The following is a 21,608-nucleotide window of genomic DNA, read 5'->3' as shown; positions in this document are numbered from 1 at the left end:
GCCATACCCAGCCGGAACCCCGGGGGCGGTGGGCAAGGAGGGGGGGATGCGGTGGAGCACGTCCCGGGAAGGAAGGGGCACGGTGAGGGCTGGGAGCACGGGGGGGGCTCTGCCCCCGGCCCCCCCAAATTGCATAAGAGTGTGGGACCTGCGGGGTCAAGGCACAGAGTTAACACATAAAGTGATTGGGTACAGTCGGTGTGGGGCCAGCCGGGCCTTGTGCTTGGGGGAGCAGAGCCCCCCCCCGCCACTGCAGCACCCCCTCCCCCGGCCTGTGGGCAGGGGACGAGGCTGGGCTGGCCCCCAGCTCGGGGGAGCTCGGCTCCGCCAGCCCCGGGGCCGGTTTTGGTAGGAGATGAGCTGCTGTGCAAAGGCTGGAGCTGGCGTGGGGAGCAGGGGGGGGGCAGAGGGGCTTTGGCAGGAGGAGCCCCCCCCCCAGCGCTGCAGGCAGCTCACACCGTGCTGCGGGGCCACCAGCTCCACGTGGCAGGGGGGCACAGGCCCCATCCCCAGCCAAGTCCACGCTCAGTCCCGAGCGGAGCGCCCAGCCAAGAGTCCAGAGGCTCCCTGGGTGGGGAGCAGGGCCCGGGGGGTGGGGGTGGGGGCTGGGCAGCAGAGCCCCCGGGGCACTCAGAGTCTCCTCTCCACCGGCTGCTGCAGGCACATCTCGCTGCCAGCCGAGATGATGGGCAGGTGATTGTCCATGTGGTAGCTGATGAGGTGGCTGACGCTCTCGAAGCGGTGGTCTTTCGTCCGGACCTGGGGGAGGGGGGCAGGGAAGGGGCACTCAGGAGGAACACATCCAGGGGGGGCTGGAAGGGCTCCAGGGAAGGAGACTCCACAACCTCTCTTGGGCAGCCTGCTCCAGGGCTCTGCGAGCCTCACGCTGAAGAAGTTCCTCCTCATGTTGAGGTGGAACCTCCTGGGCTGGAGTTTATGTCCACTGCCCCTTAGCCTATCCCCAAGGGTGCAGCTGAGCAGAGCCTGTCCCTGCCCCCTCCCCCTTGACCCCCAGCCCCTCAGGTGCTTACAAACACTTATTAAATCCCCTCCCCCAGTCTCTTCTCCAGCCAGGGTCAGTTGCATTCCCCTCACACCTCTCTCTCCACAGAGCCCTTTGAAGAGGCCCTGCCTGTGCCCCAGTCTGTGCCCCATGGGGCTGCCTCCTCCCCTCCTTGGCTGCCCATGCCCACGGGAAGCCAAAGGCACCAGGGCTCCACACGCTGAGCACCTCACAGCCCTCCCCCCCCTCCAGCTCCCCCAGCCCCCAAACCAACCCAGAGCTGCTGCCTGGAGAGCGATGCTGAAGCCCAGCGCCCCGGTGGCACTTTGCGGCCCCCGGGGCCACCCTGCCCAGGCCGTGCCAAGCTCTGTGCCCAGAGCTCTGCTTCCATGCACTCACCACTCCCTCGGGGTCCACCAGCAGCAGGTGCTTGGGCTGCCCCCCCTGCAGGCCGGTCAGGACGTACTGGCCGGGGGTGGTGGTGCTCTCCCGCACCAGGAAGTCTCCGTTCACCTTCAGCAGCTTCTCGGCCTCCTTGCGGCTCATCTTCCCGTGGTACCAGGGCTCCCTCCTCAGCTGCTCCTCCATGGAGGCCAACACCTGGCTGGGAGGCAGCCCCAGGGGCACGGACGGGGGCACACGCAGGGCATCTTCGAAGGGCTCTGCCGGGGTGAGGGGGAATGAGATTGACCCTGGCTGGGGGAGGCTGAGAGGGGAGAAGTATCTGAGGGCTGGGGGACAGGGACAGGCTCTGCTCACTTGCACCCCAGGACAGGCCAGGGGGCAAGGGATGGGAACTCAACATGAGGAGGAACTTGTTCAGTGTGAGGCTCAGAGAGCTCTGGAGCAGGCTGCCCACAGAGGTTGTGGAGTCTCCTTCTCTGGAGACTTCCCAGCCCCCTCTGGGTGTGCTCCTGGGGGACCTGTGCTGGGCTCTGTGCTCCTGCTCTGGCAGGGGTGGGGGTTGGACTCGAGGATCTCCAGAGCTCCCTTCCAGCCCCTCACCCCCTGTGCTGATCCTGTGGCACCAGCTGGCTGTGGGCACCGCTCCCAACCACCCTCTGTGGAGACTTTCAGTCCCCCCTCTGGAGGTGCTCCTGGGGGCCCTGTGCTGGGCCCTGTGCTGCTGCTCTGGCAGGGGTGGGGGTTGGACTGGAGGATCTCCAGAGCTCCCTTCCCACCATCCTGAGAGCCTGCAGCCCCCCAGGCCTGGCTGTGGCACTCACTCATGTCGAAGAGGTCCCTCTGGGCGCTGCCGTTGGGGGTGGCAGGGCTGCCCGCGGCCGATGCCAGCCGAGCCTTGTCCACGCTCTGCACGTTGACGTAGGAGGGGTCATCGAACAGCTCCGTGCGCCCGGGGGTGCCCCCCGCCGCTGGGTACTTCTCTCTCCCTGCTAACCAAGGGCAAGATGCTCACCAGCACAGCTCCAGCCCGCCCCAGTGCCCGCTGCTGGCACCACCTGGAGCCCAGCGAAGCGGACGGGGCCTGGCCGCGCCCCACTGGGTTACCTTGGGGTGCAGGGTGCTGCTTCCGGGCCTCGTAGTCCCCGGGGCTCGACTGGCCGACAGGCTGCGGGCAGAGGAGGCTGCTGAACCCCACTGTGCTCTCCCCCCCCACCACCCCTGCCTGCTCCAGGTGCCTGGGACGCCCCTGCCGTGGCTCTCGTGGCGGCCAAAGCCCTGAGCACGCAGCCCAGAGCCCGGCCTGGGGCCCCCTCCACCTCCCTGGCCACAGGAGGATGTGGCCAGAGCCTTACCAGAGTGGCCCCCAAGTGATTTGGGGTCTGAGCAGCTCCCTCCCGCAGCCTCATGTCCACCACCCCCCCGATGGGAGGCTCCTTGCCAGGGAAGTCATTGTAATACTGATGGTCTGGGGCTGGTTCCTCCTCCTCCTCATCCCAGGCAGAGCCGTCGAACCCTGCCATCCTGGGAGGGGTGCGGCACGGATGAGCAGCTGTGGCAGCAGCAGCCGGGGCCACATCCTGCCCCCCCACCAAACCACCCTCCCCAGGCACTTCCCTCCACCCTCCCCCTTCCCCCACAGCCCTGCCCTCACCTGTCGTGGGGGGTCACCAGCTTTGGGGGGTTCTTCAGGTACTGCTTGAACCTCAGCTCGAAGGCCTGCCCGATGGTGCTGATCACATCCTGTGCCAGGCCCTCAGGGCACTCCAGGATATGGCAGGCTGGGGAGGGAAGGGGGTGGGGTGAGGGGTGGGAAGAGGCTTGTGGAACCCCAGCATGAAACTCTCCCCCCCTCCAGCCTGCCCTATGCACCCCAGAGCTGCCTTACAGGGGACCTGATGTCTCCCTTCCCCTGGCAGGGCACCCAGTGCCACCCTGAGCTGTGCCCCAGCAGCCACCTCATGGCACTGTGGCACTGCAGGCTCTGGCAGCAGCCTCACCTCTCTGGTTGACAGGGTCTTTGGCAACGTAGGCAACGTACTCAGCTGTGTCCTGGGGGCAAGACACCAGGGGTGAGATGGAGCTGCTGGGGAGCCCCAGGCTCTGGGGACAGGCAGGGGTGGGCAGGGCCCCTGGGTACTCACCGGGTCTCCCCCAGAAGCAAAGGAAATGGACTGCATGTGGTGGTTGGCAATGATCTGCAAGAGAGTGTTGTGGCATGCAGGCAGCAGCTCCTCTGTGCCCAGCCAGAGGTGGCACCACCTGCCTGCCAGTCTCCTCCCAAGCATGGGGGCTTAGGAGCCTCTGGAGCTCTGGTTATGAGCCACAGGGCTGCAGGAAGAGGGTTGGGACACCAAGAGGGACACTGGGAGCAGGGGCAGCACCAGGAGGCCTGAGCCTGTGGCCAGAGGACTTGGGGCTGAGAGTCTCCAGGCCAAATCCTGCAAACCATTTGGGGGTACTGCTCCCATCTCTGCACCCCTAGGGAGCTAGGGGGAGCGCTCAGCAGGTCATGCAGCCCACCCAGACATCCCTTAGGGAGGCTGAGGACATCCACTGCCCCTTGGGCTGGGGGACATGGGGGATTCCTGCTCATCTGAAGCCCCCCTCCCCCCCTCACCTGCATGCAGTCAGAAGCCATGAGGTTGAGGCTGCTGGTGGAGATGGTCAGGGTGATTGGCATGCCAGCAAACTTCAGGTTGCTCTTGCCCAGGATGGAGTTCAGGGAGCGGCCACAGGGCTGGGGACAAACAGCAGCATGGGGAAGGGGCTCCCCGGGCCGGGCACAGCCCAGCTACAGCAGGGACAGGGCTGCCCCCCACCCCCAGCAGAGACTGGCACCTCCCCCTCAGCACCTGCCCAGCTCTGCTGGGATGGGAGAGCAGGGCACAGCTGGGGTCTGCCCCTCAGCTTGGTGGCCAAGGATGCTCCCCCCAGCAGCCCCCCAGCCCAGCCTCACCTTCCTCCTTCGCACAGCTCCCTTGGCACCGGGCACAGCCTCACACACCAGCCCAATGGCCTCCCTGCAGGGAGCACAGAGGATGTCAGAGGCTCCTGCCCTCCCCATTCCCCTGTGAACCCCAAGCCACGGGGCTGAGGACCCCAAGAATGAGAACAGAAAGGACAGAGAGTGGCAAACAAGCCCACAAGCAGCACTGCCTGGGGGGGTGTCTTCAAGGTGGGAGCAGAGCTGCTGTGAGCTGCTGCTGAAGCCTGATGGGGCTGCAAGCAGCCTGGGGCCCACCCAAAGCCCCTCCCTGGGGCTTGCAAGGGGCTCAGACCACCACCCTCCCCCTCCCCTCCCAGCAGAATCCCCCCCCAGGGAGAAGCAGAACTCACCTGGTGACCTGTGTCCTGGTGTTGAAATCCAGAGCCCTCATGGACTGGAGAACTTCCACGCAGCCCATGTACTGGGGGAGGGGGAGAGGGGGCAGGGTCAGCCCGGCATGTGACCCTTCCCCACACGCCCCTCCCAGCTCCCAGCACTCACCCGGACATGGTAGGAGACCCCGGGGCCCATGACCTTATCATCGGGGTGCAGCCAGCCGCGGGTGGGCTTATTGACGAAGCTGCCGTGCCTGGTCCATTCGTCCCCCCCCAGCTGGCCGCCTTCCACCCGCGTCTTCTTCCCGCAGCTCAGCTTGTTCATATCCTGGGGACAGACAGGGACAGGTCCCGCTGAGGCCGAGCCTCCAGCAGCAGCTCCCCCTGCCGCCGCCGCCGCCGTCCCGGCGGCGCTGGGCTCCGCGGGGCTGCCGCCGGCCGAAGAGCCTCGCAGGCTGAGCAGGTTGGCAGGGTTGGCGAGCTTCAGGTTGGCCATCTTGGGGAAGAAGGAGCAGAGGGTGGTGGGGCTGTCCTCCGACTCGGGGGAGAGCTCCCCGAGAGACGCCGCGGGGCAGAGAGAGGAGGAGGAGGAGAGGGAAGCAGGCAGAGACCGAGTGCCTGCCAGGGACTCCACCGGCGAGGCCAAGACCCCCAGGCCCCCCACAGCCTCCTCCAGCGAGGACACAGACTCGTTCCGCAGGTGGCTGTATTTGCTCTTCTGCAGCAGATCCATGCCCGGCAGGGGCCAGGGGGCCAGGGCTGGCCCCGTCCCAGGCAGCAGCAGGGGGGTGGGGGGGAGTGCAGGCAGCCGGCTGGGGCTCACGGGGGGCCCATGGAAAGTCCGAGCCCCCTGCAGCCGCCGGGAAGCTGCCCCCCAGCAGGAGCCTCAAGCACGCTGGGGGTTAGCTCCGCGCCAGCCTGGCATGGCTGCCCGGCAGCGCTGGCACCGGGGCACCGAGGCAGCAGGTCCGGGGCGCGGGGGCTGCCCGGCTGTAGCTCCCCCGCCCGTTGCAAGCCGATCGATAGCCACAGGCGTCAGCAAGGATGCGCGGATCCGGCCAGATGCGGAGTGACCCCCGCGCTCCCGCCGCGGCGGGGAGGAAACGGGGCGGCGGCGACGCCCTGGGGAAGCCACCGGCAACCGGCAGCGGGGCTCAGCGCACTCAACGCCCGAGCCCGGAGGTCCTCAACCCTCCCCCCTCCCACAGCGCTCCTGCACCGGGCCAGCAACAAATCCTATGGTCCTCAGGCAGATCCGGCTCCAGCTCCCTCTGCCCCAGCGCCGGGTCCGGCCCCGCCGCCCGCTCCGGTCCCGGCCCCGCGCCGCCCGCCCCGGCCGTTAAGCGGAAACCAGAAGCATGAATATTTTAACGGCGTCAGACAAGGCAGGCACAGAGCACATCCAAGCCCAGCCCAACCCCGTTCCCAGCCCCGGCCAGCAGCGAACAAGGTCCTTTCTGTGGTGCCCAGCGCCACGCAGCCCACGTGCCGGCAGCGGGCAGCCGCCGTTGGCTCCCGGGGCTCTGCCGGGAGGAGCGGTGCCCGGAGCCGGGGCGGGGGGGGATGCCACCGGGATGCAGGGACATGCAATTGCTTCCAGCGCCAGGCTCTGGGCGCGGGTCTGGCTCGGAGGGCTGGCGGGAGGAAGAGGAGGAGGAGGAGGATGCTCGGAGCAGGATACAGGTGGGTTGTCCGCCGGGCGAGGCGAGGGCTCAGCAGGGACCCCCGGCCATGGCGGGGGGGCTGGCAGGAGAGGCGGCTGCGGCTAATTGCTGCTGTTTCCTCCACCCCGGGGGGAAGAGAAGGGGCTCGCAGCTCATCGGCTGCTCCCGGGAGATGAAGCAGCAGCAGAAGGGGCTGCAGCCGAGCGGCAGGGCCGTGCTGACTCACGGGCGGCGGGGCAGGGGCTGCGAGGGCTGGAGCGCAGCGCAGGAGGGGCGAGGGGTGGGGACCCAGCTCCTATCTGGAGCAGAAAAATCAAGGTCACAGGCGGAGCCAGAGCGGGAGCGAGCAGCGAGCGCACGCCGGGGGGCAAACCGCGGCCCCCTCGCTGCGGGGAGCCGGGCAGAGCCCCCACCTGCAAAGAGGAGGTGTCGGGGGGGGGGTCACTCCCTGTTCCCTCATCCTCAGCACACTGGCACGCCGGTGGCACCTCGGGCTGGCCTGCCCACGCCGTTCTCCAAACCCTCTTCCTCACCAGACTCCCTGGCAGGGGGCAGGAGCTCTTCTCCCTTCCACCTCCCGTGGGCTGAGGCAGGGATTTCAGGCAGCCCTGCGGTGCTCAACCCCTCTGAGCTGCCCAGGAGGTTCCTCCCGGGCCACCAGGCGCTCCACAAAGCCAAGCACCGAACCAAACCCGGGTAAAATCGAGCCCAAGGGAAGGGCTCTCCCTGCCTGGACCCACTGCCAGGCGCTGGTGGCTCCCTGCCCTGCTTCCCCAACCCTGGCACACAGCCATGGGGACAGAGGCACAGAAGCCAGGAGGGAGCTGGAAACAGCCTCCTGCACGGCACAGGGGGGGGCTGCAGCTCACGACAGGGGGTCCATCACCCACCTCAGCCTGGCACCAGGGCATCGCCCCGGCCGCTCCTGCCACCTCCCCGAGCGCCAGGCCCCACCTCAGCCACAGCCGGCGGTGATCCCGCGGGCACAGGGAGCCGGTGCCAGCCGTCCCGCGGAGCGCTCGTCCCCACCGAGGGCCCCTCGGCCACTTGGTGGTGACCTTCCCCTGGCCGGCAGCGCCGCTGCTCTAAAGAAAAGCAGGAAGCCGGGGGCCAGGGAGCCAGGAAGCCGCCAGCCCGGTCCGAGGGGACCAGAGCTGCCGGGGGGGCGGGGGGCGAACCCGGCTGGGCGGCGTCCAACGCGCCCAGGGCTGTGGCTTTGCCCACAAGGGGTTCGGTCGCTGGCGGAGGTGGAGCTGGGGTCTCCCAGCACAGGCTCAATGAGCCCTAACCCTTCCTGCCGGGAGGAGAGCAGGAGGAAATGGGGCAGCAGGGGCTCCTCGGGCCCCTCCCCAGCGGCAGGACTCGGGAGCAGCCGCCCCTGGCATGCACCGAGGGGCTGGCACGCCCCAGGAGCCCCCTGGCTCAGCCAGGCCTCTGCTTTTAGCAGATGGAATCATTCCTGATGTTATCAGCCCCTCCCGAGGCCACCAGCCGGCGACAAGACCTAGAGCTGCTCCCAGTCCTCAGAGGCTTCGATGCCACAGCTGCCCCCAGCCCCAGAGCCCACCCCAGGGCATCAGAGCCCTCCCTGCCCAGCAGGCTCAGAGTGCAGAAGGCAAAACCAAGGCGTGGGCAGAGCTGCCCTGCCCCAGCAGGCAGCCCCTGAGCCTTTGCCAGGCAGGCTGGCAGCGAGCTCCTGCCCCCTCAGCGCAGGACGAGCGGAGCAAGCCAGCACCACCCCCAAGGAGCTGGGGGGACAGGGCCCAGCCCTGCCACTCCTCATGCCCTGGCAGCAAGGCGAGGCACCGGCCCAGCCAGCTCCTCGCCGGGGCGGCAGCGGCAGGAGGGCTGCTTTTGGGCGCCTGGGGCTGGCGCTCGGTGCGCGGCGCCCGCGGCGAGGCACAAGAGCGAGAGAGGGGAGGCTGGAGGGGAGGCCTGGCTGCCAGGCCAGCTCCCAACATCCTCCCAGGAAACACAAACTGGGAGCTGAGTCAGAGACCTGGAACACGCCGGTGGTTTTGGCAAGGAGTCACAGGCGAGGAGCAGGCAGCCCCGGGCCGGCCGCTGCCGCACGTAGGCGCCCGGGGGGAGGCTGGGGACCCTCCTTGCTCCCCCTGCAGCCCTGGTGCAGCCATTCCCAACCCTCTTGAGGCTGAGAGGCAGCAAAGGAAACCACTCAAAACCTAGCCAAGAGCTGGGGGGGGGGGGTGTTGTTGTTCCCCCCCAAGATGCCCTAGCAGCATCGCCGGGTGCCGAGGCGTTCCTGCGGCGCGCGGAAGGAGGGCTGGGAGATGCCGGCGAGAGACCTGAGGAGGAGGCTTTGAGGCCCTCACTGGGGAGGGAGGGGAGGCAGGATCCACCACCGAAGCCACCTAGCCCTCCACCGAAGTCCTTACCACATACTCCATCGCTGCAGAGGGCAGGGCAGGCCCCAGGCAGGGAACAGAAGGACACAGCCCCTCTCGTCTGGCTCCGACCTGCGGTTCGGGGACAAACAGGGAGTTAGGGCAGCCCCGGCCCCCGCCGCCGGGGCAGCGGCCCCGGCACCAAGAGGCAGCCCTTCGCTCCTCCACAGGCCTTGTGGCAGCCCCCACGACGCGTTGCCAGGGCAGGGAAGCTTCCTGCTTCCCCTCCCGGGAAGGACGGAGCTGGGATGCAGCAGGGCAGGAGGCTGAGCCTGGCCCTGCTCACACCTTGCCCCCCCCCAGCAGAGCTGGGAGGGCACCAAGCGACCCAGGCGGAGCGTCGGAGCCGGCCCCCAGCCTCACGGCCGCTGCCCAGACACCAAATGCAAGAGGGGAGAGTGGAGGAGGCCCAGGGAGGCAGAGCCACCTGGCACCCTGCTGCAAAAGGACAAGCAGAGGCCTCAGGGCTGCAGCCCCCTCCTCCCCAGGGAAGCAACAAAAGGAGTCATGGAAAGAGGCTACAAGAAGGAAGCCAGGAAGGGCAGGAAGCTCTGCAAGAGGAAAACAAGGCAAATGAAACAGGAGCAGCTCTGGAGCCCCTGCCCTTCCATCCCCACCTCCCAGCCAAGGCCAGGCCAGGCAGGCAGCAACCATGATTTATTCCTTGCAGCAATTGTGCCCTTATCTGGGCCTATGAAAGCTGTGCCAGAGCTCAGGCAGGAGCTAACATGATTAGCTCATGGGGCAGAGAGATAAGGAGGGCCCAGAGCTTGGCAAGCACAGCAGCACAGGGCCTGGCAGCACCTATCAGGTCACTTGCTGCCAAGCAAAGGCAAGGAGGAGGCTCTCTGGACTCCAGTGGCTGAGGTTGGTAGCACTCAAGGAGAATCAGCACCCCGACCCGGGGTGCTCAGCCTCACTAAAGCCCCTCTGGGGCTCGGCTGCGTCCCTGCCAAGGAGGAAATGTTGCCCTGCACAGATTCCAGCCATGCCACTGCCTCACCAGAGGGCTGTGGCTGACTCCTCAGGCCCAGCTCAGCTGGGGAGAGACAGCATCTTTGCCCTCACTGGAAGAAGCCAAGGCCAGAGTGTCCCCAGGGATTGCTGCTGAGAGCTGACCTTTGCCCACAGGCTTCTGCAGCACCCACTGGGCAGGGCCCAGCTCACACTTCCTTGGTAGCTCTGTCCAGAGTCGCCCCAGAGCAGCGGAGAGTGTGTGGGCAACTCACCCAAGAAACTCAACTGGAGAAGCAGAGACCACCTGTGACAGGCAGACAGACAGACACAACACCCTGCAAGGGGAACATCCACCCCGAGCACAGCAGCCTGGTCCAGTCAGGATATTTGCCTTCTGCCTCTCTCCAAAGGCTGGAAGGAAGCAGGGCTGGAGGCAGGAGGCTGCACCCAGGCACCGTGGAGACCAAGCCCTGCTCCAAACCCAGCCAGCGCCCAGCCCCTGCTGGGGAGCACTCCTGGGATGTGGGAGTCTTCCTCAGGCCCCCGACCACATCCCTGAAGCCTCCCTTTCTCCTGCCACATCGGCACACGGTGCTGACTGCCCGGCACCGGGCAAGGCGAGCCGGAGCCCGGTGAGCCCTGGCTACACTCAGCGGCCACCACGCTGGGGAGGCCCAAAGCACCGGAGTCACCCCGACGCCTGCAGACAATCAAGCGGCCAGCACAGCCCAGCACCGCCTCCGACCAGGCCACCCAGGGGACAAACCTCACGGAGCTCCGAACCCACGGCGGGAACACAGAGACAGCGGGAACCGGCGGCCCGGTGGCCGCAGCACCAGGCCTCGGGGGCGGCTGCGGCAGCCCCCCCGCCAAGCTCGCTTCGCGTAAAGTATTAGTGGTGATGCCCACCGGCGCATGGGGAGGATCCGGCCCCGGCGGCAGCGCCTCTCCGGGTCACGGCCCAGCACCGCGGGGCCTCGGCCCGCCCCGGGAGCCTGGGGCCTGCGCAGCCGCCGGGGGCCTTGCACAGCCCAGCCGCTCCCGTGGGGGCTGCGCAGGCGGCGCTGACCCCAAAGCAGCCCCCCCGGGCGCGGCCCCCCCCGCCCCGGGCCGGCCCGCGCGCTCACCGGGGCACCATCGGTCTCGCGCCGGTCTCCTGCGGTCCCGGCGGCCGCGGCGCCCGCCCTCCCCCCGCCGCGAGCCACTCACTTCCGGCCTACGCCCTCCAGCGCGGCCTCACCGCGCCCCCCGTCACGTGACAGGGCGGGCCAATAGCGACCCGCGCGCGACCCGCGGGGAAACAGCGCCGCGGCCTTGCCCCGCCGCGCGGGCGCCGACCAATGGATTCTCGCGCCGCCCCGTGACGCGCGGCCCGCTGCGCCGCGCGGACCAATGGGAGAGCGGGGCGGCGGCGTTTGAAAGGGCCGTGGGGGGCGGGCTGGAGGGGGGCACCAACGGCCCGGCGGGGCGCTGAGGCGAGGGGCGCGGGGGCTGCCGGGAAGGGGGCGGCGCGCCGGCATGGCGCACAAGCAGATCTACTACTCCGACAAGTACGACGACGAGGAGTTCGAGTACCGGTAAAGTGGGCTAGAGGGGGCCTGGTTAACGGCTCCCGAGAGGGAGGGAGTGCCCCGGTGGTCGTTTTCTGGGGGGTGGGAGCGGGAGGGGATCGTCCTGGTAACAAATCCCTGAGGGGGTGGCGCGGGGTGGGGAAAAGTTTGATATCGACTGCTCGGTATGAGTGGGTTGTCCCGGTAACGTTTCCCAGGGGAGGGAGGAGTGGAGGGCGGGGTGGCCCGGTACCGGCTGCTTGCGGGGGGGGGAGGGGGAGGAGGGAGGCGGTTCCCCGGTGAGGCAGAAGGGGGTTGCCCCGGTAACGTCCACAGGGGTGTGGGGGGGTGAGGGGGAAGGAGAATTCTAGTAACGGTTTTTCGGTGAGAGTAACGGCTGCTGGTAAGGGGTGGGGAGATACGGCGTCCCGGGAACTGTTCCCCGGCGGAGCGGGATGGAAGTCGTGTGGTTAACGCTTCCCTGAGGAGGCCGTTAACGGATCGTTGTTGGGGAGGGAGCGGGCTGGAGAGGAATTCCCCCGCTAACGGTTGCCCTGTGGGTGGGGGAGGTCGCAGGGGCAGCTCCCGCGTGGGGAATCTCCAGCGTGGGGGTGTGGGGAGGGATGGAGAGTTGCCGGCGGGGTACCGATCGCGGGTACCCCGGTGGCGGCTGAGGGAGGGTGCGGGCCCGCAGGCACGTGATGCTGCCCAAGGACATCGCCAAGCTGGTGCCCAAGACCCATCTGCTGTCGGAGTCGGAGTGGCGGAACCTGGGCGTGCAGCAGAGCCAGGGCTGGGTCCACTACATGATCCACGAGCCAGGTGAGCCCCGGGAGGGGAGGCGGCGGCCGCCGGGCCCGGCCTGACCCACAACCTCTCGTTGCCCCCTGCCAGAACCCCACATCCTGCTCTTCCGCCGGCCGCTGCCGAAGAAGCTGGAGAAGTGAGTGGCTCACGGGAGCTCTACCACCCGAGCTGAGACAGCACCTTCCTCTTTCTGCTCCTCGGCATTCCCGGCCCGCTGCCACCTGGACAGCAGTTCGCTGCTGAGGATCCCTCCCCTCCCCACCTGAGCACCCTCTAGAGCTTCAATAAATGAACTTTTGGGAGCTCCTGTGTTGCTTGTTTGGGAGGGGAGAGCGCGGAGCGGGTTGAGAAGGGGCTCCCGGTGCTTCGCAGCAGCCTGCCCGGCTGATGCGGACAGGCTCCCGGTGTCTGAGAGAGGGTGGGGAACCCTCGGAGCATCGTGCGGGTGCGAGGAGGGGGGAGGGGTGGGTAGGAAGGCGCCTTGGGGCGGGGGGGAGGCTCCGGTACCGGAGAGGCGGAGCTGCCAGTGCCCCGAGGGGCGCCATGACACCGCCCCCTGCCGGCCGGGCTGACCCAGAGCGGCAGAGCGGGCTGGACGCAATCTCTGTTGTTCCCGGCTCCCAACCAATCAGCGCTGGCAGAGCTTCGTGACCGGCATGCGGCGCAGCCAATGGGGGCGCGGGGGAGGTGCTGCGGCCTGCGCGGGCGGAGGCGGCCGGCCCATGGCGGGGGCGCTGCGGGGGGCGCTGCGGGCGGGCGGGGCTCTGCGCGCCGCCGCCGCTCGCCCCATGGCGGCTTCCGGCCACACAGCGGCTCGGGACGCAGCCGCCGCCACCGCCGGCATCATCATCATCGGCGATGAGATCCTCAAGGTGCGGCCGGGGCTGGGAACGGGCGGGCCGGGGCCTGCTCCTGGGCTGGGTCCCGGTGGGCTTGGGTCGCCCCGCCGTCACGGGTGCCGCCGTCACGGGTGTCTCCGTCCCCCCCTCAGGGCCACACGCAGGACACGAACTCCTTCTTCATGTGCCGGCGGCTGCGTGCGCTGGGCGTGCGGGTGGCCCGGATCTCGGTGGTCCCTGACGAGGTGGAGGCCATCGCCAGCGAGGTGGCCTCCTTCGCCGCCCGCTTCACCTACGTGCTGACCTCGGGGGGCATCGGCCCGACCCACGACGACGTGACCTTCGAGGCCGTCGCCAAAGCCTTTGGGGAGAGGGTCGCCCCCCACCCCGAGCTGGTGGCCCTGGTGCACAAGTTCTTCGGCAGGAGGGACGAGCAGTGCCCCGAGATGAAGCTGGCTCGTGTGCCCGCGTCCTCCCGCCTCAACTACGGCACCGACGGGCGCACGGGCAGCGCCTTCAAGTACCCGCTGGTCAGCGTCCGCAACGTCTACATCTTCCCCGGCATCCCGGCGCTGATGGAGCGCGCCCTGGACGGCCTTGCCCACGTCTTTCGCAACGAGGGGACTCGCTTCCACTCCCGCACCATCTACGTGGCAGCCGACGAGATCCTCATTGCTCCTGCCTTGGACCAGGCCGACGCCGCTTTCCAGGGCCGTGTCAGCTTGGGCTCTTACCCGGACTGGGCCAACAACTACTACCGGGTGAAGCTGACCCTGGACTCGGAGTCGGAGGGGGACCTGGAGGAAGCTCATCGCTTCCTGATGGAGAAGCTGCCCGCGGGCGTGGTGGTGCCCTTGGTGACAGACTGCATCGCGCTGGCGGCCACGGAGGTGTACAGCCTGGCTGAGTCAGGTACAGGGGGTGCAGGGAGGGCTCGGGGACCCCCACGCTGCTCCTGCAGCCCGGCAGGGATTGGGGCAGTGGGAAGAGCGACCCGGGAGCAGAGCTTGCCTTTTTTGTTGTGCTGGGGGGGGGGCTTGGTGGGTGCTGAGGTTTTGCTGGCACTGCAGCTGCAGTGGGCTTCATCCCACGCAGATGAGAGAGGGACTCATAACCCCAGTTAGGGCCAGCCAGTGCCAGGCTCTGAGAGTGCAGCATGCATCAGAGCAGCTGTGCCATGGGGCCCGGTCCAGGCAGGAACCCTGGCACAGAGATCTTGGCTCCAGGCTGCGGTGCAGGTGGTGGCTCTGCAATGTGGCTGGGGACAAGATGGGCCTGGAGGGTGAGGTGCTGCAGGCAGCTTGGCCCCGGGGCAGGCACCAACCATCCCCTCCCAGCAGGCTCGGCCCTGGGGCAGAAGGTGGCAGCAGCGCTGAGAACCATCGAGGAGGCTTTGGATCGCTACAGCCTGGCCCAGCTCTGTGTGGGCTTCAATGGGGGCAAGGACTGCACGGCCCTGCTGCACCTCGTCCATGCTGCTGTGGAGAGGTACCTGGCCACAAGGCTCCACCAGCTCCTGGGAGAGGAGCGAGGGGGCCCCAGCTGGGCCCCCAGGGCTCTTCCCTGCCCTGCTCCGGGGGAATAAGCAGATCCCTGGGGCCCTGCTCACAGGGACTGGGTGGCTGCCCTGCCTCCAGTCTCCATCCACCAGAGCCCAGCTGCCACCAGGTCTCTCCCCAGGCGCTACCCAGCGAGGCAGGAGAAGCTGCAAGTGCTCTACATCCGCATCACCTCCCCCTTCCCTGAAATGGAGCAGTTCATCCAGGCGACTGTCCAGAGGTATGGGGCACAGAGAGGGGCACCCTGCCAGGCAGGGGGGTGAGCAGTGCTCCCCCACTGCCTTGCCAGCAGCCACCCCTGCTCCCCGTTGCAGGTACAAGATCCAGCTCTGCACGGTGGAAGGCTCCATCCGGGAGGCCCTGGCCCGCCTGAAGGAGCAGCAGCCCCAGCTGGAGGCTGTCCTGATGGGGACACGGAGGACAGACCCCTACTCACGCACCCTGGCACCCATGTGCCCCACAGACCCCGACTGGCCCCAGTACATGAGGGTGAACCCCTTGCTGGTGCGTGGCCTGCGCCTGCCCTGGCCCCCACCCAGCCTGGCAGCTTCAAGTGATGAGGCTGGGAACCAGGACCAACCTACCCCCAACCCAGAGGACTCCCCTCCCAGTTCTCCCTCTCCCCATAAGCTCTTCAGCCCTGTGGTGTGGCTGTGGGTGCCCCTTGCTGCAGTCAAGCTGCCTGCTGCTGCCAGGCAGGGCTTGTTCCTGCCTGCCAGGGGCTTTTCCTGCTTTTGGAGAGGTGCTGGGAGGGATGGGGGTCCCAGGGAAGAGCTGGCTCTCCCATATGCCCTCAGTGGGGCTGGTTGGCATCCCTGAGGGCCAGGGGGCAGCCCACCTGCCTCTGCAGCCAACCCCTGCCCAATTCTGCCCAGCAGGACTGGACCTACCGAGACATCTGGGAGTTTCTGCGCAAGCTCTTTGTGCCCTACTGCGTTCTCTATGACAAGGGGTGAGTGCCTGGGCACTGCCCTCCCTGCTGGGCACAGCCCAGTGCCTATGGGATACAGGCTGGGCAGCCACTGGCTTGAGAGCAGCCCTGAAGAAAAGGCCTTGGGGGTGCTGGGGGAGGAGAAGCTCAGCATGAGCCAGCAGTGAGCACTGCCAGCCCAGAGAGCCAAGCAGAGCCTGGGCTGCAGCAAGAGAAGCAGAGCCAGCAGGGCCAGGGAGGGGATTCTGCCCCTCTGCTCAGACCACAGCTGGGGCTCTGGGTCCAGCTCCGGAGCCTCTGTGCCAGGAAGGATCTGGAGGGGCTGGAAGGTGTCCAGAGCAGGGCCACGAGGAGGAGCAGAGGGCTGGAGCTGCTCTGCTGTGAGGACAGACTGAGGGAGTTGGGGCTGTGCAGGCTGGAGAGGAGAAGGCTCCCAGGAGACCTTCTTGTGGCCTTCCAGGATCTGAAGGAGGCTACAAGAAAGCTGGGAAGGGACTTCTTAGGCTGTCAGGGAGTGATAGGGCTGGGGGGCATGGGGAGATTCAGACTGGATGTTAGGAAGAAGTTGTTCCCCATGAGGGTGGTGAGAGCCTGGCACAGGCTGCCCAGGGAGGTGGTGGAAGGCTCATCCCTGGAGGTGTTTGCAGCCAGGCTGGAGGTGGCTGTGAGCAGCCTGCTGTGGTGTGAGGTGTCCCTGCCCATGGCAGGGGGGCTTGGAACTGGCTGATCCTTGAGGTCCCTTCCAACCCTGACAACTCTATGGGCACAGCCCAATGCCTGTGGGCACAGCCTTGCAGCCCCCCCTCTCCCTCCACAGCTACACCTCCCTGGGGAGCATGAGCAACACGCTGAAGAACCCAGCGCTGCGCTTCACCGACGAGCGGGGCCGGGACACCTACCGGCCTGCCTACGAGCTGCAGAACGAGGAGGAGGAGCGCACCTCCCGCCGGTGAAGGCCCTCCGGGGGCCGGGGCGGGGGGGGCTCTGCGGTGCCAGCCAGCAGCTGGCTCCCCTGAGGGCACCCCCGGTGCTGCTGCTGCTGCCGCCGCTGCCGGGGGTGACACCGAAAATAAACCGCAGCTGAATAAAGCTGCTGCGCTCAGCCTGTGTCTGCGTCGCACTCGTGCTCGGCCCTGCTGACCCCTGCGGGCCCCGCGGGGCTCAGCGGCAGCGGGGCGGGGGTGAGGCCAACTCTGCCTCGGAACAAAAGGGGCCCTGGGCAGTGCCCCCCTCGCCCGTGCCTGCTATTGTGGAGGCTTTTTGAAGCCTAGAGAATGAAGCAGGTTCCAGCGCTCGCCGGAGCCCCACGTGTCGCCGCCGCCGCCGCCGCCTCCCTGCGTCAGCCGCTGCGGATCCCCCAGCGGCTATGTGCCTGCTCGGGACGGCAGCTGCCCGCCCGCCGGGCGCTCCGAGGCGAAGGGCACGGATGGTGGCACTGCCAGCGGCCAGCAACGCCTCGCTGGGGCTGCGCCTGGGTTCCTGGCTGCTGCGGCTGCTGCGGGAGTGCATCTACCTCCTGCTCTGCAGCTGGTGCATCCGAGAGCTGCTGGACTAGGCAATGTGCCTCCCCGGCACCCAAGGACCCCTGGCCCCTCCTGCCTGCCCCCGTGCCGTGGGTGAGTGCCCTGCCTGTTTGAAGGGGTCCAACTGTGGTGGTCCTGGGGGGTAAGAAGGGGCTGGGTGTGGTGTTTGAGGGGTGATGGGGTCTGTTCCTGCAACATGAGGGGCTAGGTTGTGGTGCCTGGGGGGGTGATGGGGGCCCAGCCATGGTGTTTGTGGCTGTAACAAGGCCCTGGCTGTGGTGCCAGGGGGTGAAGGGGGTCTGCCCATGGTGTTGCTGGGCAGGAGTGGTCTCAGTTGTGATGCTCAGTTGACTGTGTTGCTTGGGGGGGGGTGGGGTGGCAAGGACCCAGCTGTGGTGTTTCTTGGGTGACCTGGGTGCAGCTGTGGTGCTGGTCAAGGGCTCCTCACCTCCTGTGCCTCTCTCCCCTCCTCAGGACTGCTTCTTACCCTGTAGTGATGGAGCTGATGGACCCCCCAGCACTAGGACCCCACTCCAGCCTGTGCTCCCCTCGGTTATAGAGACCCCAATAAACCTGAGCAGCACCTGACTGGCTCTGTGTGTGTGTAGGGTGGGGGAGGAGGGTTTGGGGAGCACAATCCACCCCCCCCAAAACCTCCAACCCTCACACCAGGTGGGGCTGAGACACTTCAGCCCACACATCAACTCGACCTGCTGCCGAGGGTCCCCAAGCCCCTTGGGGCCAAGGGGCAGGAGTGGGAAAGCCATCACCTGCCTGCACCTCCTGCCTGTCCCTCCCCCGGGTTTATTCCTGCCTGTGACTCAGCCTCTTGGTCTCTATTTGTCCCCACTCCAGGCCATTTCCTGCCCCCCTCAGGCCCATCCAGCACCGACCCTGCCAAAAGCCAGCAGGGAAGCAGCCAAAGCAAAACGTCCCCCAAGAGCCCAACCTGCCTGGAGCCGCAGCAAAGGTCACGGCCAGCAGGACACATGGGGGCACAGCGACCCTGCTGTGGGGGTGGCTTTTTGCAGCCCTGCCCCCTCCCTCCCCCCAGCACTTTGAGCCCACTGTGCCTTGGGTGCTTGGCGGTGCCAGCTGGCTGCCGGTGCCCAGCGGCGCTGCGGGGGCTGCCCGTCCCCTTGTCCCCGGCGCAGGGGAAGCTCCGAGGGCCCCGGGCTGGGGCGGCCGCGCCTGGCGCCAGCTCGGCCGCCCTTATCTTGGCGGGAAGTCGGCAGCAGGAAGCGCGGCCCGGCGCAGGATAAGGGTCCCGTTTACTTTAGCTGCTTTTGTTGTGCTTGGGCTCCCACCCTCACCCAGCCCCCTCCATCCCCCGTGGGGGACTCCGGTCACGGCGTGGAGGGGGGAGAGGGCTGGATGAGGGTGGCAGGACCCCCCCCCCCCTGCCTGGGGGCACCATGTGGGCACAGGCTGGTATGGGGGTTACCAGGACTGTGCATTGCCCCTGCACCCGGGGGTTCCCCGTCGCCCAGGCTCGGCTCCTGCGGCCAGATCCTGCCCTGGGAGCATGCACTGGTGCCAGCCAGGCTGTTGGCTGTGCTCAGGACCAGGCACCAGTGTGGTTCCCGGTGCCATCCAAGCTCGCAGCTGTGCCCGGATGCCCATGGAGCCAAGCCGGCTCCAGCAGCCCTAGTAGCATGGTGCTGGGCACCGCTGCCCACGGGAGTCCACGCGTCTGGCGCCTGCCCTGCTGCTGCTACCACGTCGTAGCCCCGGCGGCGGCTCGGCCCCGGGGCTGGCCAGTGCGGGGCGAATCAATGAATTCCCCAAACGGGGAGGGCCGGGGGTGGGGAGAGTGTCCCGGCACAGGAAAAGCTCCTGGCAGCAGCTCTCGGTGGGCAGAGCGGAGCCGGCCGCCCCGACAGCACAGCCCCATGAGCAGCCCCGGCTCCTCGCACCCAGCTCTGCCACCCGCCGTGAGTGAGACCCTCACCCCCCCTTCCCTAGGGACCCCCTGCCCAGCCCCGCACCGCGGAGGGGCGGCAAGGGGGGCGGGTGGGTGCTGTGAGGAAGGGCATGCGGACCCCTGCCCTTGTCACCTCGGCACAGGCAGGTTCCTCCTGCATGGGGGGGGTGGGGGTTTGGTTTTGGGGTCCGATCGCTTGTGACCTTGGGGCCACCCCCCACCCCCTCCTTGGGAGCAGCGCTGTGTCCTCTGCAAGGACACGGGGAAGAGGCAGCTGCCGGGTGGCCATGCTAAGGGTCCCAGCTCTGCGGCATGGGAAGATGCACCAGCTCCCCACCGGGGACCCCCGCGGTGCGAGGAGGGGGTGACAATCGTTCCTGTCCCATAGGTGGTCCCTGCCGTCCCCCCATGTTCCGCTCACGCCGCGCCGGGCTGGTGAGGCGGCTGTGGCGGCAGCGCTGCGCGGCGGCCGGCCCCGAGGAGGGTCCCGGTGCCCTCAAACCGGCGGCTCACGCCCTCTTCAAGAAGCTGAAGGACGAGGAGCTGGAGCTGCTGGTGCAGGCGGTGGAGAGCCGAGGTGCCTGCGAGTCCGGCTGCGTCTGGGCGCCACGGGGGGCCAAGCAGGCGCTGCCCCCCCAGGTCCTGCTCTGCCGCCTCTACCGCTGGCCCGACCTGCGCCAGCCCCACGAACTCAAACCCCTCTGCTACTGCGCGGGGGGCCGAGGGGGCTGCGGGGACCTGGCCGCTCTCTGCTGTAACCCTCACCACTTCAGCCGCCTGGCTGTGCCCGGTGAGTGCCGCGGAGCTCCACCGGAGCCCCTTCTCGACCCGCTCCCCCTCTTGACTTCTGGCCCCCGGGGTCGGGTCAGCGTTCTGCGGGGGACAAGGATGCGCATCCTAAGCCCCTCACCCCGCTCTCTCCCCGCAACAGAGACCCCGCCGCCCCCCTACTCCAAGGTGTCCTGCGGTCCTTTCTGGCCAGATGTGCCCCAGCACCCCGGCACCCAGCCCCTGGAGTTCAGCTGCAATGGTGGGGACTGGCACGGTAAGAGGGTCCCGCCGTGCTGGGGGCTGCTCAGCTCCCCTATCCCGGTGAGCAGGGGGGGCACCAAAGCAGGGCTGACACCCCCAGGCAAGCTCTTGCCCCCAGCCCGCCTCTGGTCAGGGCCGAGGCGTGGGATGCAGAGCCTGAAAACTGGGGAGCGAAGCCGGCAGCCGTTCCCGGTGGGAGGAACGGCCCCCGCGCGGGACGAGGGGTTCCTGCCGGGGGACCAGCCTGGGCCCGACCCCCCCCCCCCGCCCCCTCCAGCCTCTGTTATTTTTGGCGGCGCCGGGCTCCCCGCCGGAGGAAGCGCTGCCCACGGGGACACACACAATGTGCCTTGACGCACACAGCCGCGGCTCCAGCCTGGCTGCTGGCCACCAGGCCGCCAGGGCTCCACCTTCCCTGAGCCTGGGGTCCCCCCTTCACCGTGGTCCCCAGGGACGGTGACCGGAGATGGCCTGGCTCTACGTGCAGCAGCTCCCTTAGCTCATGTCCCGTGCCAAAGCCTGCGCTCAGACATCCCTGGAGCCCTGTGTCCATCTGCCTGTCTGTCTGCTCCACTGGCCCCTGCATGAACTTGGGGGCATGGACCCCCACCTGTGCCCACTCCATCCTCATCACCTCTCCCTGTGGCTCCTCTGTCTGTGTGGCATGACTGTGCCCGGGCAACAGTGGCTGCCTTTGCCCTGGACCCCCTCCTATGCCCACTCTATCCCCATTTCCCCCCCCCCCCCCCCCGTGGCCCCTCTGGCTGTGCCTGGGCACTGGAGGGCACTCCCCCCTATGCCCACACCATCCCCATCCCCTCTCCCCATGGCCCCTCTGTGTGGCATAGCTGTGCCCCGGCCAGCAGCAGGTACCTTTGCCTGGCCATCACATCTCTGCTCTCCCCCTCCCCCCCCAGACACCAGCCTCTCCTGGAGCACCATTAAGGACGGCTGCTGGTGCAGAGTGGCATACTGGGAGCACCGGACCCGCGTGGGTCGCCTCTACGCCGTCCACGAGGCCTCGGTGAACATCTTCAGCGAGCTGCCGCGGGGCAGCGGCTTCTGCCTGGGGCAGCTGCCGGCCGCCCACCGCAGCCGCGCCGTCCGCCGGGCACGGGGCAAGATCGGCCGGGGGCTGCTGCTGAGCCGCGAGCCCGGCGGGGTCTGGGCTTACAACCGCAGCGAGCATCCCATCTTCGTCAGCTCGCCCACCATGGGGCCCCCTGGTGCCCGCCAGCTGCCCGTGCTCAAGGTGCTGCCCGGCTATTCGGCCAAGGTGTTCGACTACGAGCGGGCAGGGGGCGTGGGGGGCTGGCGCATCCCCGGCGAGGGCCCTTGCGACCCCCACTGCGTTCGCATCAGCTTCGCCAAGGGCTGGGGGCCCTGCTACTCGCGGCAGTTCATCACCTCCTGCCCCTGCTGGCTGGAGGTCCTGCTCAACGGGCCACGCTGAGGGGCTGGTGGGGAGAAGGGGTGTGCGTGGGGGGGGTGCCAGGGAGCTCATCCCCCTCCCAAAACACCTGCGAGAGGGGCACAAGCTGGGGGGGGAGGGCCCTCTCTGCTGTCCCCCAGCCTCTCTCTTCCAGGGCTGTGCTGCAGCAGGGTCATCCTGGCCCAGCAGACCCTCACTGGGACCCCTCTGCCCCAGCCCCTGGGCAGTCTGGTGGTGCCCTTCTGTGCCTGGCTCG

At 68.1% G+C, this 21,608-nt stretch overlaps 4 protein-coding genes across 8 annotated transcripts; 3 read left to right on the top strand and 1 right to left on the bottom strand.

Annotated features, from left to right (window-relative positions):
• Positions 1-264: 264 nt before the first annotated feature.
• Positions 265-11,069, bottom strand: SHC1 (SHC adaptor protein 1). Of its 5 annotated transcripts, XM_054179119.1 has the most exons (14): positions 10,883-11,069; positions 8,790-8,870; positions 4,896-5,057; positions 4,745-4,815; positions 4,365-4,428; positions 4,026-4,145; positions 3,550-3,603; positions 3,406-3,457; positions 3,060-3,186; positions 2,761-2,929; positions 2,513-2,573; positions 2,230-2,397; positions 1,403-1,665; positions 265-759 (listed from the first exon to the last, which is right to left on the bottom strand). In XM_054179119.1, exons 2-14 carry the CDS (start codon positions 8,799-8,801, stop codon positions 631-633), a joined length of 1,452 nt encoding a protein of 483 aa, XP_054035094.1. In that variant the 5' UTR covers positions 8,802-8,870; positions 10,883-11,069; the 3' UTR covers positions 265-630. The 5 variants fall into 5 exon arrangements, with proteins under 5 accessions (XP_054035094.1, XP_054035096.1, XP_054035095.1 ...); XM_054179121.1 differs by lacking the exon at positions 8,790-8,870; XM_054179120.1 differs by lacking the exon at positions 10,883-11,069 and having other exon boundaries at positions 2,230-2,394; positions 8,790-9,018.
• Positions 11,070-11,224: 155 nt separating this feature from the next.
• Positions 11,225-12,397, top strand: CKS1B (CDC28 protein kinase regulatory subunit 1B). Its single transcript, XM_054179122.1, has 3 exons — positions 11,225-11,332; positions 12,000-12,127; positions 12,200-12,397. The coding sequence occupies exons 1-3, from the start codon at positions 11,274-11,276 to the stop codon at positions 12,250-12,252; spliced, it is 240 nt and encodes a 79-aa protein (XP_054035097.1). The 5' UTR covers positions 11,225-11,273; the 3' UTR covers positions 12,253-12,397.
• Positions 12,398-12,834: 437 nt separating this feature from the next.
• FLAD1 (flavin adenine dinucleotide synthetase 1) lies at positions 12,835-16,436 on the top strand. Its single transcript, XM_054179176.1, has 7 exons — positions 12,835-12,984; positions 13,104-13,863; positions 14,292-14,439; positions 14,632-14,730; positions 14,825-15,014; positions 15,389-15,462; positions 16,259-16,436. The coding sequence occupies exons 1-7, from the start codon at positions 12,835-12,837 to the stop codon at positions 16,392-16,394; spliced, it is 1,557 nt and encodes a 518-aa protein (XP_054035151.1). The 3' UTR covers positions 16,395-16,436.
• A 2,360-nt stretch (positions 16,437-18,796) lies between these two features.
• On the top strand, positions 18,797-21,387 carry LOC128899593 (mothers against decapentaplegic homolog 6-like). Its single transcript, XM_054179151.1, has 4 exons — positions 18,797-18,898; positions 19,277-19,678; positions 19,820-19,933; positions 20,838-21,387. Exons 2-4 carry the CDS (start codon positions 19,297-19,299, stop codon positions 21,371-21,373), a joined length of 1,032 nt encoding a protein of 343 aa, XP_054035126.1. The 5' UTR covers positions 18,797-18,898; positions 19,277-19,296; the 3' UTR covers positions 21,374-21,387.
• The last annotated feature ends 221 nt before the right edge of the window (positions 21,388-21,608 follow it).

The sequence above is a fragment of the Dryobates pubescens genome (genome assembly GCF_014839835.1).
Source record: "Dryobates pubescens isolate bDryPub1 chromosome 41 unlocalized genomic scaffold, bDryPub1.pri SUPER_41_unloc_1, whole genome shotgun sequence".
In the NCBI taxonomy this organism is placed as follows: domain Eukaryota; kingdom Metazoa; phylum Chordata; class Aves; order Piciformes; family Picidae; genus Dryobates; species Dryobates pubescens.
Note: the sequence above shows the minus strand (reverse complement) of the source record. Positions and strands in the feature narration are given on the sequence as shown.

Bases quoted from the DNA above. Each gene is read 5' to 3' on its own strand.
- SHC1 (XM_054179117.1), bottom strand. From the start codon at position 5,462: ATGGATCTGCTGCAGAAGAGCAAATACAGCCACCTGCGGAACGAGTCT. The intron at 4,146-4,364 runs GTGAGGCTGGGC...GTTTGTCCCCAG, and splicing joins GAGCTGTGCGAAGGAGGAAG to CCCTGTGGCCGCTCCCTGAA. The intron at 2,398-2,512 runs GTAACCCAGTGG...GCCCTTGGTTAG, and splicing joins GCAGCACCCTGCACCCCAAG to CAGGGAGAGAGAAGTACCCA.
- CKS1B (XM_054179122.1), top strand. From the start codon at position 11,274: ATGGCGCACAAGCAGATCTACTACTCCGACAAGTACGACGACGAGGAG. The intron at 11,333-11,999 runs GTAAAGTGGGCT...GCGGGCCCGCAG, and splicing joins GACGAGGAGTTCGAGTACCG to GCACGTGATGCTGCCCAAGG. The intron at 12,128-12,199 runs GTGAGCCCCGGG...GCCCCCTGCCAG, and splicing joins CTACATGATCCACGAGCCAG to AACCCCACATCCTGCTCTTC.
- FLAD1 (XM_054179176.1), top strand. From the start codon at position 12,835: ATGGCGGGGGCGCTGCGGGGGGCGCTGCGGGCGGGCGGGGCTCTGCGC. The intron at 13,864-14,291 runs GTACAGGGGGTG...CCCTCCCAGCAG, and splicing joins GTACAGCCTGGCTGAGTCAG to GCTCGGCCCTGGGGCAGAAG. The intron at 14,440-14,631 runs GTACCTGGCCAC...GTCTCTCCCCAG, and splicing joins GTCCATGCTGCTGTGGAGAG to GCGCTACCCAGCGAGGCAGG.
- LOC128899593 (XM_054179151.1), top strand. From the start codon at position 19,297: ATGTTCCGCTCACGCCGCGCCGGGCTGGTGAGGCGGCTGTGGCGGCAG. The intron at 19,679-19,819 runs GTGAGTGCCGCG...TCCCCGCAACAG, and splicing joins CAGCCGCCTGGCTGTGCCCG to AGACCCCGCCGCCCCCCTAC. The intron at 19,934-20,837 runs GTAAGAGGGTCC...CTCCCCCCCCAG, and splicing joins CAATGGTGGGGACTGGCACG to ACACCAGCCTCTCCTGGAGC.